Genomic DNA, 13641 nt, shown 5'->3' on the forward strand with positions numbered 1-13641 from the left:
ATAGGCCTAATAAAAGATAATCATTTGGATTATTTGTGTGGTTCATGCAAGTGAAAGTTGTTTTTATTTAAGTATTTATTCTAGAGGAAAATGATATTTTATTAACTTTTATCGAAAATTTAATGGGTGGGCCTTATTAAGCACCTCGTACGCAATAAAGCCCACAAACAATGTTTTTTTGAAAAAGGAATAACTTCTTTGTTATTTTTTTTTTTATATATATGTTTATGCTATTATGTTAGGAAAAAAATAAACTTTCATTTACAACCCGCATCCAAATTTCTTATTTGTTTTTACTAACCGATATTTGAAAACAAAAATTAGGTGGGCCTTATTTGGATCAGGTACCTTATAAGGTTTGTATAGTCGAATCTGAAAATCTAGGGTGCTATCCTAAAATCGATAAATTTTGTGCAATTTTTCCGTTAAAAAGACAATACAAAAATCTAGTAAGCCTAACAAAAGATAATCACACAATATGGTCACTCCATAAAGATGAATCTACCAACAAAACAGTGTTTAACAATGAAACATTTAATTATTTTAGTGATTTTTAGTGATTTTAAGATAGCACCCTAGATTTTCACATTGGACTATACAAACTCTATACCGTTGGAAAGCTTGTCAAAAAAGCTTTCGACCAGTGTAATAATAAATACTAGGTGCCATTTGAAAAAAATGAGTTTTTGACATTTTTAGTTTGTTATATATAAAAAATCGCAGTAGGCATATGCGACTAAGCACGTTATTGAGTAAACACTTAGCAGATGCGGCAAACATTCAGAAATTAAACAGTGTCAATTATTTTAATTTATGTGCAACTATTTGGAAGGTACGAATTTTCGAAGGGACCCCTGCAATTCGGATTTCTGGTAAAAAAAAGCGTAGCTATCATCTAGAAAAAAGAAAAAGTTGATATCTTTAATAACAAACAAGTTATGGAGCTTTTTCGCAACTCTGGGAGAACCTGTATTTGATTTTTGCCGTTCTGTAGCATATTGTGGTACCACATAGAAAAACAGGTTATGTAAGTCCATTAATGACAGGCTTTTCATAGACTGTTGTAAGATGAAAAGTATTAATTAGAATATAGGTACAAAACTGGAAATCACAAGCAAAACATCTAAGAATTCAACTCACAACTGACGCTAAGAATTAATAATTTGACATTTGACTTTTGACATCTGATTTGACGGCTTTAACGGCTCGACCTAGTTCTTCATAATAAAACTGTAGAGCCGCATAATTCCACAAGACTTTTGATATGCATACGTTCTTTTATAGACACTTTGTATTATTTGTACGGAGAATGGACATGTGTGACTTTTTTCTCTTTTAGGTTGTTACACTTGGTACCAATTTTTAATAATACATTTTTTGGTAAATTCAAATTTAGTTATGTACAGATGCTGCAAGCAGTTTTGCACTCACTGTACATCTCTAACAAGCAGTTTTCAACTTATTTCACTTTAAATTGGGCGAATGCCAAAACAAATATAAAAACAGAAAATTTAACTATACCTCTCGAATCGTTCTTGTACTGTTGTCAGAAAACTCGAAAACATCACAGTACAAGATTATCTTTAAACAGCCACCACATAACAGGTGTTCAATTGAAAATTTCATCAAATTGGCTTTGTCGCTATCTTTGTCTAAACAACTTAATTTACAATGTTGTTGTCTTTTTAAAAATAAAGTCAAAGCCAACTCGATGAACTTTTCAATTGAACACCTGTTATGTACGGTCCATTATTTTATTTTATTTTGTAATAACAATAATACATAAATGTTCATTAAAGAGTGATTTCTTTAAAAACGGATTGAGTTTTCAGTCATATTCAAACAACTTTAACCAGACATCACCTTTTAAACTGAATTCTAAAAATTTGCAGCAAATATGTTTATTCAACATAAACATTTATACATAAATAAAAATAAATATAAACCTTGTATTATATTTTACTTTATCTGTCAATAATCTATTTACAGCAGGAAATTTAATAGTAAATTCAGCATTTTACCTCTTAATATTTTATGGCTTAAATACCCCATCCTCTGCCATAAAAACTCTTACTGCTAGCATATTATTTGATAATATGAAGTTTCATTACTATTTTAAAACGTACATTTTATCTTTTACATTGATATTATCAGCTGCAAAAATATGTTATCGTCATATTTCTCTGTAAATAATAAATCAGATTAGATTTCACTTTTAAAAAGATAACAAGTATAACAAGCACATTCGAGACTATTGAAAAAATAATGACTCAAGTTAAATGTTTGCGTTTATGCTTTATTCATTATTATTGTTAATAAGTTATTCGAATTTTCTTTGATCTAATTATTAGTATTAAAGCTTCTACATTTCGATAATTACCATGGATACAATTTTCAGTCGCTTTTCAAAGCGATTTAATTTTTAATGACTTATTGTTTCCGAAGTTGACAAATTAAAATTTTATGCAATCTAAAACACGCAGCAATTCATTATTAATTTAAGGCTTCATCCAGTTGTACTTGCTACAGCACAAAATTTTAATTTGAAATAATTAAACAGCGCGTGAAATGCGAATTGTATACCAACTTGACGTTGCTTGTATACTCTAAGAACCAAAAAAAAAATCTGCAAAAACACATGTTGGCAACATTGATTTAATTATCACTAAAGACTAAAGACCGTTTTTTCCTTTAGAGTGCTAGAAAAATCCATTCCGATGCTTTTTCTAATGAGGGTTTGGAGTAAACGATGGTATTGGTAATGCAAGTATTAATTAAAAAATTGGGGATTTTTATGCAATTCTCTGCACCCACTTATTTCACCTGATCCTAGTCTCTTTGTTCTAGAATCTAAAAGAAAATCTTTTGGAAAAAAAATCAAGCTTTATTCGCTTTTAGAATAAATTTTGTAGAAGACCAAATCTCGTAATACAACAATGCAAGACACTTGGTTCTTTTTATCAGGCAGCGTACACAGATATTCACAGTTTCCATGATTGTGAATGTTTTTACAAGTTTATTACGTCAGCTGCCTGCAATTCCACTATTTAAATGACATCTGCAGTCTGTTTCAATTCTGAAATAACAGTAAGAATTAAGATCTGAAGAAACTTTGGAATATGTGGAAAGTGCAAGAATACGTCTTGTGGGAACACCAGCTGGGACTATTCTTGAATTTAATTAACTACCACAAATACGTGTTTTATCTCAACTAATAATTTTCACTTAAACTTTTTTCACCTTTACCTTTTTTTACCTTTTGACAACAAAATCAATTAGCACTTCATAATCAAGACATTTATTTTTCCAACAATTATGAAAATCATTTGTCGTCCTTTCTATTTTATTTCTTTGTATTCTGTGTCATGACAAATACGACAAAACATATTAGGTAATATAATTTCTTATTCGTCATTTATCACAGCTTACATATAAAAGTGTTATAGGTCTATTGAAGCGTAAATTGACTTATTAAAATAATTCTAAAGGACTTACCATACGCGACAGAAATATTTTTACTACCGCTGTCATTAAAATAAACTAAATTGGTATTTACCGATTATAAAGTAACAGAAATCAAACTAATAACTAAAGTCTAATTTACATTTTGTCAATGACAAAGTACAAGGTATCTAGAAATGTTTGTCAGGTCAAGCCAGCTTTGGAAAAAAATATTATTGTGCCGCTTTTTTGAAACAAATGCGCAATTTGAATGTTATATGTCACTTCTAACATTAACGGCGTTTTATTCGCGCTTTTCAATACAGTTTTCGTTCCTTATATTACTTTTATCACAGTTAATGAACAACCAAAAATCTGTATTTTTCAATACAAATTGCAAATACGTCGGGTTTTAGAGCTAAACAAAATTTGTGAGGCTAGGATTTACCCAACAACCTAATCTTAAAATTTGACTTCACAATTTACCTAATTTATCCTAGATATAAAGCGGCACATTTAAAATTTGACAAGTTTTCCTAGCAAGCTGGACCAGACAATCATTTATAGATACCCTATATAAAGCTGAGCTTATTACTATAGATTTGTCAACAAAAAATTACTCCCTAGGATTTGACAGTTACTGAAAGGTCCACAATAGTATATTAAAGACAACCCGTAGGGGAGTTTTGTATGGGACGAGTGCGCCAATGCCCTTATAAAACGAGTTGTTTGTGTTATTTTTTAGAATTTGCACCCTTGTTTTAATTTTTAAATAAAAAAATTAAATCTTCAAATTCTAGGGAATTTTGTATTAATTGGTAATGCAAGGTAACCGATGCAACTACATCTGCAACATATGTTAAAAAGTAGAGTTTGAACATTAATATTGGAAGTTTTTTTGGTGTAAATGACAATAATACACTGAAATATTGATAAAAATTTTCTTAGCCTTAAACCTTAACCTTAACATTGAACGACAGAGACGCAGATTTTAAAAATTAATTAAACGCAACTTGTACTTAATGGCGAAGTAGTAAATATTCTAGGGATATGGAGTTATTAAAAGAAAGCAGCATTAAGTCTATACGGATATTGACAAAAAATATGTACAAATGTATACATCGAAAAGTTGTTCGGCGAATGTATCAAAGCTGTAAAAAGAGAAAATTATATTATCTTATTTTGTTATTCATAGTCGTTCTTCGTCCATTAAAACTTGAGTCTCGCGGGCGTATTTTGCAAAATAAAAGAGCAGTATTTCTGTGGCCTCTACTACGGTTTGTATTCGCAACCGCGGTTTTAAGGGGGTGGCCGTACTCCCTCGGGTAAAGAGCTTCCACGCTTATCATGGAATATCAAAAAGCATGATTTCTAAAGGGAACTACTCACACGACTGATTGGGTTTATAAGCCGGCTTTTACACATTTTCCGTTCGCATGACTGCACAAGTAGAACCTTTAAAGATCTCATAAATGGAACATAAATAAAACAAATCAATTTACTCAAAAGATTCAAGCATAGAAATACTTAATATAATACAAATAAATAACCACAGACAATGATGATAGTGTTGCAGATGAAAATCTCTTCAGAATTTACCGTTGCAGGGTAGAGACAAACCATAATCAGACTTGCACACACACAAGTCGATATCGTAACCTTCCACGGATTGAGTGTAACATCCTGAGGTAATTGCTCCTGATCCCACTTCTTGCACTTTTGTGCACATATAAGTTGCGTTATTTACTGCGGAAGGTTTTGTAAATGTTTTGATTTGAAACGACTTCGAAGATCTCACCTACGCCAGCGTATTTGTAAGTGTAAGTTGCACAAACTTGGTTTTCGGTTCTTCTGCACAACACATTGGGCCTCTTATTTTCGAACATCCAATCAATATCAGGCGGAGTACCGTCCTCTGTGTTTCAGAATGATGACTAATGTTACAGTTCCTGTAATTACTTAGGTACTCACCTGATATTACTACGGGAGCACTACACGGGACGTTTGTGGCTCTTGATGAGTCTAGGTAATCCGCACAGGTACCATTATACATGTTTCCTTTTTCGTACTGAGGACCAAACCATGTGAATTCAAAACAATACGACCATTTTGGATCCAAGACTGTGTCGTTGGTCGCTGAGCTGTCAGTACTTTGAGCTATTACAAATATCTAGATTTAGTACACGTTCTGGTTTAATTACTCTTTGTACTTACAAATCACTAAAAAGAAGAAGGAGAAAGCAACTACTAAATTTAAAAGAACCCTCATGGTGCACGTCTGTGACTGTCACAACCGAAAATATGTCTGATTAGATAAACAATTTTAAAATTGTTAGCTATCAAGGAAATTGATAATGATCGAAGGAAATAGATAACATTTGATTAACTGGTGACGCAGTAGTACTGACAACTCTCTATTCACCTTTAAATAAAAATCTTTTACAAATTGGACTATTAAGTTAGTCAAGAATAAAATCTCCAGGTGTTAGCGTTTTGAAATTAAAAACGAAACGTCCACATCGTATAATGCACCGCTTATTACAGATGTGGGTGTTGTACAAGTTAATTTCACTTCTTATTACTCGGGATTTCTGTTTTAATAATACAAGCGAGCATGTGAAAATAAAATGTTGAAAAGAGATTTTCCTCCATATCTTTCATGTATTTAAAAATATTCAGTTTCTTACAAAATCCGTGGGTACAAAGTTTTTAAATATTCTGTTTACTAGTGGAAAAAATTTGCCTAAATGGAGTTTTATCAAATACCAATTCAATGCAAACACCTACAGCGTGACTTATCTTTTATAAATGTGTTTTTTAAATAGTAAACCAAGCAAAATACGTTGTCGCCTTGCTTCCGAATGTATAATTATATTTCGTGGATTAATGTATGAAAAGAAGAACATTTTATTTTGTTGTGAGAGATACATAATAATGAAGTGGCACAACAGAAGATTTGTTTTGTTTGTTGTAATCTTGAGAGAAAATAAATAAAACTTTTAATCGACAAATTGGCTTAGAATTGTCGTAAACGGGGTCGGCAATTATTTTATTACCAAATAATTGTGCCATTTATCGAAAAAAACACACTGTTTTCAAATTCTGACACAAAATATTAAAACAAACAAACATGCATATTTCCAATAACGCAACTGAATCCTGTGACAAAAAATCGAGATTAAATTCACTTAACAAGTGTCTCAGAAATGAGTACATTAATTTTAACCAGTGACAGATCTCGTCAAGAACAATACAATTGTTATGTAGGTACCATTTTTTCGAAATATAATTTTCATTTCAGTATTTTACCCCCCATAAATGTACAAGTTCTCTATTTTCTAGTTATTTGACTCAATGACAGAGACCGTTATATAATAGTTTTGTAAAATCAGAGGAAAACATTGTGTTTTTCGAATAAAGTTTTTTCGCTCTGCGGCCGAGGTAGAGAGGATTACATATTTAGTTAGTTTTATTCGACTCCAAAAAGCAGGTGTTTACGTGTTGCTTCTGTGATTTAAGCTAAAATTTTGTGAAAATCGCGAGTTTATTTTCGAATAGTGAATACATAGACATTGTGCAGTGTATGGTGAAGCGTGCGGGAGTGCTCCTCGAGTCCAGAAAATGTCCGTGAGACTTCTTCTTGTAGGTACATAAAAGACTTGGTATATTCGATCCCAATTGATACAATTGAAGTTTTAAGAGAACGGGTGGAAAATGCTGCCACAACAATTCGCAATAACAGAGGTACTGTCGCGAGCAATAAATTTTGGTCGTCAATGTCATTTCAAAATTTGGTTAGATTGTCACAAATTTAAAATATTTCCCTGCCTGATTATGCCCACGTCAACAAAGTGTCAAAAAATTGAGAAAAAAATTACAATTAATGTCATACAACATGATGATAGGTTATGATATTTACGACTGTTTTACAATGGAGCATTTTCAATTGTGTCAAAGAATGACCTTGACGACCAAAATTTATTGCTCGCGACTGTACATACATATGTAGAAATTTTCATTTAATATCTACCATATGATTCTCTTTTTTCTCTTCCACCCTTATCATTATAGGTCACAGAAACGGGCGCAGCAGTTAGCGGCTGTGCGTAAGTTAGCAAAAAACAAGTGAAAGTTTTCTTGCATTTGTTTTTTCTTCTTCGCTTATCAGCATCGGCGAAGCAAATAATCCTCACAGACGAAATTTGTGCCAAATCTTTCAATAATTTTAACTGGATAACTTTAAGATTTAGGAAAAAAATGTATCTAAAAATGTATATTGTTTCAATTAACGAGTGCTATTACCAGTTAAAATTAATGTACTTATTTCTGAGACACGTTGTATAATTAATAATTAAAATTACTTAACTATATTACTCGGAAGTCGGAACAATGTAATTTCCGCTAGATTTAAAAGGATTTAAATTCAGTGAACTTTACAGTGACTGTCACTATTCTGTCGCTGTGAATAGATGATACCTGAATGACTTTCATAAATTATGGGGTTGTTCGTCTTGACTAAACATAATACATAGCTGAATTTTTCATATGAACAGACGTATTTATAAATCAATCAAAATTTAGGATCATCATAATATATGGTTTGAGGTGATCGTCGAACAGTTTGCTTATTAGGAATCCACTTATTACATTAAACTAGTGTTTCCCAATAATGCAGTGCATTCTTCACGACGGCGACGTTATTATTAAAACAGAAAAGTTTTAAAATATCACATAAAAAGTAGAACACATTGGAACACACCTACGCAATTAGGAGAAGGATGAATATTTCTTTAAAAAAAATATATTTACGCTGCATGCGTTTGTAAATTTATATTTCTCTTATTTGCCAATCTGTCTTATAATGATCTGTAGCTCTGAGCATCATTATCTTGTATTGAATCAACTCAATTAGTGAATATTTACCCAAAGATTCACAAACGTCGGTTGTTAATTAAGAATCAACCTTTAACAAATATAAACCAAGGTTAATAGAAAATGAAAATTATTGTCCAGTTCTTGTTTTCCACCTTTTCCTAAAGCTTTCAAGATTCATTCGTTAAAGCAATCGAAAGGATCAGATAATAATATAATCTCACCGACTGGTGGCGCTACGTCCCTCGCAAAAGTTGCAACCGGTTACTGCTTACAGTAATCTGTAAAAGTTGTATTAAAAAATGGCTCATGTTACTTTCTTCTACGCTTTCTGTACTTTTCTCAATTCTTAATTATTTATTTCCATTTTGCAGTTAATAAAGAAAACTACACTGCACAGGAAATGGTCCGTTTATTTGAATCACAAAACGGCAGAAATATATTTCATCAATTAATATGTAAAAAAAATTAGAACAATCTTTTATTTAAAAAAGTAAAAAAAGAAGAATAGTTATTTTTATATTAAGTGCGCGAAGAGAGTGTTTTTTGTGCATGAAAAGGTCTTTTACGCCGAGACGAAGGTCGAGGCAGTATAAGCCTTTGAAACATCTTCGCGCACGAAATATAAACAATATTTTTTCTATAATTGATTCAAAAAATTGAAATTAAAAATTCAAATTTTTGAAGGAACTCTGAAGTTTCAATGCAGTGACCATGTTGCTAGGTAACTAATAAAAAACAGTGCGTGAAATGAAAAACAGAAAGTCGTATGCGTGAAATTGCATTTCACATACTGTTTTGTATGGTTTCTATCTTACTAACAATGCAAAAAAAAATACACGTCAGAAAATGACCCACTTCAGGCACAAGATAACTATGCGTGAATTTCAATTTTTTGAATCAATTATAGAAAAAATAATTTTTCCTAGGCTTTCGGTCTGAGTTGATATGATACCGGCCTAATGGCTTCCTTTGAAAAATCCTTGGGGATTCTTTCTGAAATTACTAATTTTTAAAAGGTGTTAAAATTGTTCCAAAACATCATACAACAAATACAAGGAAGAATTCGGTCCCTCATGTGACAAAACAAATTAAAAGCACGTACAATCGCGGCCATCCAAAAGTGAACGATAGCTTGCGAGAATTTCCGTATTTTTCGTTAGATTAAATCAGGCTGTATTCATTGGCGTTCGTGCAGCAGGCGTTACTATTTTAATAATAAAAAGTTGTAATAATAAAAATGAGACTCAGAAGTAATTAATACATTATTAAAGTGAAAGTAAACTTTAGTAAAGAAACCTTTCCAACACCTATTCGCATTGGCCTCTCAAGCCTGTTTTCTTGCCAACCCCTCTTTATATTGAAGATGCAAGTCTTACTGCAATGTTATTCTCTCGCCAAAGCAGCCAACGACCAATTTTCTTCTAGCTTTGCAATAGCCCTAGCGGTCTGCATCGGAGAGATGTGGCATTTAAAAAAAATAGTTTCAATACATTTTTTAAAGCTAGTGTCAAACTTTGACATTTCAGGACGCCTATGATTTAAAGTAAATATCAAACTATAAAAAAAAAAGTTCACTTTTGGATGGCCGCGATAGTACGTTTTATAAAATAAACTTTTTTTTAAATCCACATAATCAGTGCAAATGTAATGTTGGTTGCATCACAAATTTCGTTAAGCTCATTATTACTCGTAAATCACCCTGTTTTTTTTTACATATTCTTAATTTTTTTAAGGCCCGGTTTATTCACCTTCAAGTAAATTTATCTGGCTAGTAGTTGCTATGATTTAGAATCTGCTATTGGTGGATCCATGGTAATTACCGTTCAAATAAAGTTATTAGAAGGTGAATAAACCGGGCCTTAATCGAATAATATTTTCTACATTATTCTAATCCTTAATTTGACAAGTCCGCTCATGGGATGATCATCAATTGAAACGAAAGAGTGAATGAAAATGTTTTTGTGCGACAAAAACTTTACAGTTTTTTGAAGACAAAACGACCACTCTTCTAATATTAACAGTTTTTATTGTTTAACGTTCGAGTATTTTCATCGAGTAATTTTTTTTCGTGCTTCGTTATCAACGGATGTGTATACATATTATATTTATACATATTTGATTTTAACTTTCAGCAGCTCATAAACTCTTCAATTTAATTTTGTTAATAAAAATTATTGAGCACAGAGAAGAGATAAATCTAAAAAAAAACGCAATTAATTACAACGGGTGAGCACGCAAAAAGCTGAACGTTACAAATTTTAATGATGAATTATTAAATTTTACACTGACTTTAATTATTATTATAACCACGATATATTATAATCTAAATTATTTGGCAATAAATAGCATGACAAGTTATTAAAGTGTATCTTTTCATCTCGAAAGCACGCTTACTGCACGAGTGCAATAATTACACTAAAGACAAAAAAGCACTTTAGTCCCGTGATAGATACCCTATCGTGCGATCAACAATTACTTTAGATAAGGGGCAGCTACGATTTTGACAGTGTCAGATTTTTCGTATCTTTGCTAACTCAGCTAATAAACGTCACTATTAATCGAATTTTAACGCGAAAATGATTTTTACTTCAGAATCATCATTGAATCGTAATGGTGTTTTCAATAACGGAGAATGAACATACAGTGTTATTGCCTATTTGTCCGAATTTCGGCAAAAAATTCCAAAATTAAATTGAAACAGGTATATGCAACCAAAAATATTTCCATGCATTCAGAGCATCTGAAAGTTCGTCGAAATTTCAAAGGCTTCTTTGATCTAAATAATTATTGTTGCACGGTACTTTTTTCCCGATCAACTGTGTTTAATCGTGAAAAAAACTTATGTAACAAGACAGAAAGACTACAATAAAACTTTATATGTACAAAGATGGTGCAAAAAATAATTTGAACATGGCCCTACCTCCAAAAAAAATATTTTTGAAAGAATGAGCTTCCGGCTCATCTTGAAAGGACCACGACACAATGCAGCAAATTCAATTTTTGTACAAGGGGTTGCGACTACTCTGTGCGGACCTGGTTACACACTTATTTGTATAAAATAATATAATAGATGATTTTATCAATATGAAAAATACGAAAGCCTACGAATATTTATTCATTATTATATGTATGTTAGTTTTCACATTACAAAAAAAGACCTTAATCATCTATTGATTCTAAAGGCTCTTCAGAAACTAATAATCCGCGCTCCCACAAATCTGCAATAAGCTGCATTTTTACAGATTCATCTTCCATCGGCAACTTCTCCACTTCTATGTAACATGGATACGTATTTTGAAGCATGGAAATTGTAGGGATCATGCATGGATCTAATTCTAGCCACTGTTCTTCTTCTCCATGATAAACTGAGGCATTTTCTGTGTTGTAATACAATTTGGGCATTGCATATGATTCATTTACCACACGAATACAGTAATAGCGGAGTAAACGTATTCTAGTATCCGGGTTAATTTCCACTCTACAAAAATAAATGCGATATCAGCGAACAATATTCCGTCTGTCCCATTTACTTGAAAATAGTGTATGGTGTAACCATCAACAAAAAATACTCTACAGAAAAACTACCAGACAACATTATTTTAATTTTATGGAAATTTCTATTAAAAATGTTTTTTGGATGTTGTCATTATTTCATGTCATGTTAATTTAGACGATTACATAATAAAACTATATAACAAAAATTGTCTTTTTCATTTCTATACTATAGCATTTAAATGGAATAAATTAAAATCACAAACTGCAAAATTTAATTTGTGATATTAACACTGAATAATTAAAAAAATTAGGTATCAATGTTTTTACCTGTTAACAACTTTACCCTTATCCAAATATGGCCCATCTTCTTTTGAGGTACGCCCCATTTCACTCTTTGACAAGATAGGTGGCATGGAATCATACATAAATTTTCTACCTAACAGATCTGCTGCAATATCAATGTCCATATAGTTCACTAATGAACAAATCAAATCCTGAACCTTTCTTGTGACTAAATTTCTGCCTCTAGAACTGGTAGTAACTCCAAATTTTTTTAAATAATGAAGAGGCAACCCCTTCCTATATTCAACATTATTTTCAGCAGCTTTCTTTAATGCAGCTGGTAAAAGATTCTCAAGTAAATCAGCATATGCTGTTCTCTGATACACTGAGACTGTGATGTGTAAAGAATGAGAATTCTCATCTGTACAACCTTCATGTATTGTCCCCCTTGGGAAATACAATACTTCACCTGCTTCTAGAGTTAATTCCATAAATGGTTCACCAATATTTTTACGACGCAAATTGGGGCTTGAATATCTTGCTAAGACATCTTTCTCTCTAAAATAAAACAACTAAAATATGAATAAAACAGAAAACTAGGATTTGTACTTTGGCTGGTACAACTTCCAGTGTTTGCGCCCTTCTAGTTGTATAACAAAAGCTTCAATATCATCATAATGTGGAGCAAATCCTTGACTTCCTGGTGGTGTCAAATAAACATTTGAACCAACCATCGTGCCAAAATATTCTTGAAGTGTTGCCAACAGCAAATGAACCTTGTGGTTATAAGTCTGGGGATTCAATATGCGAATACTGCACCCATTAGCATAATAATCCCATAAAGCAGATGGTGTAGCTCGTCCTTCTTGATTGTGTACTTCCTTTACACCATTTTCATATGACACCACATCCACATTTTTTGTATAATATAAGTTATGATTTCTAAACATCTTATCTAATGCAGATGAATTTAATATGTGACTATAATAATTTCTGTTTGATCGTTTTATGTGGACTGGTTTTTCTTCCCAATATGTTTTAAAAAAAGATTCTGGCAGAAGCGGTGAGATCAACCATTTATATAATTTGACTGCATCTTGTATTGGGTCGTCACCCACACTCAGCTTTACTAAACCATCAGATTCTTCAATATTATTTGCATCAACAGAGTAATCAGCCACTATTTCCTCAGGAGAAACAGGTTCTTCAACTATTGATTTTTGTAAATTTTGCTTATTTGGTTTTAATACTTTAACACGTTTTTCTTTCTTTATTGATTTCAAGGCAGTTTCTTTTTTCGGCCTTAGTTTCTTTTTCTTAATAATTTGTTTATTTGTTGTCTTTTTGTACATTAAAAATGCAGAAATTGGTTTAACCCTGTCATGAAAATCTTTGGACATTGTTTATGTAATAAGTTTATTACAAATCTTCAATCGAAGTGAAATTATTTTTATTATTCTACTTTCTTAGTACTTAGACCTTAGACAAATAAAACACAATTAACCTTACTTTTCAACGCGTGGATACTAGTTTTTTTTTGTCTGTTGT

At 31.7% G+C, this 13641-nt stretch overlaps 2 protein-coding genes across 2 annotated transcripts; both read right to left on the bottom strand.

Moving 5' to 3' along the window:
- Positions 1–4925: 4925 nt before the first annotated feature.
- LOC138133474 (uncharacterized) lies at positions 4926–5797 on the bottom strand. The gene is made up of 4 exons (XM_069051410.1): positions 5656–5797; positions 5413–5598; positions 5240–5356; positions 4926–5187 (listed from the first exon to the last, which is right to left on the bottom strand). Exons 1-4 carry the CDS (start codon positions 5708–5710, stop codon positions 5030–5032), a joined length of 516 nt encoding a protein of 171 aa, XP_068907511.1. The 5' UTR covers positions 5711–5797; the 3' UTR covers positions 4926–5029.
- A 5615-nt stretch (positions 5798–11412) lies between these two features.
- On the bottom strand, positions 11413–13493 carry NO66 (Bifunctional lysine-specific demethylase and histidyl-hydroxylase NO66). Its single transcript, XM_069051671.1, has 3 exons — positions 12703–13493; positions 12139–12651; positions 11413–11794 (listed from the first exon to the last, which is right to left on the bottom strand). The coding sequence occupies exons 1-3, from the start codon at positions 13491–13493 to the stop codon at positions 11476–11478; spliced, it is 1623 nt and encodes a 540-aa protein (XP_068907772.1). The 3' UTR covers positions 11413–11475.
- Positions 13494–13641: the final 148 nt, after the last annotated feature.

The sequence above is a fragment of the Tenebrio molitor genome, chromosome 6, assembly GCF_963966145.1.
Source record: "Tenebrio molitor chromosome 6, icTenMoli1.1, whole genome shotgun sequence".
NCBI lineage: Eukaryota > Metazoa > Arthropoda > Insecta > Coleoptera > Tenebrionidae > Tenebrio > Tenebrio molitor.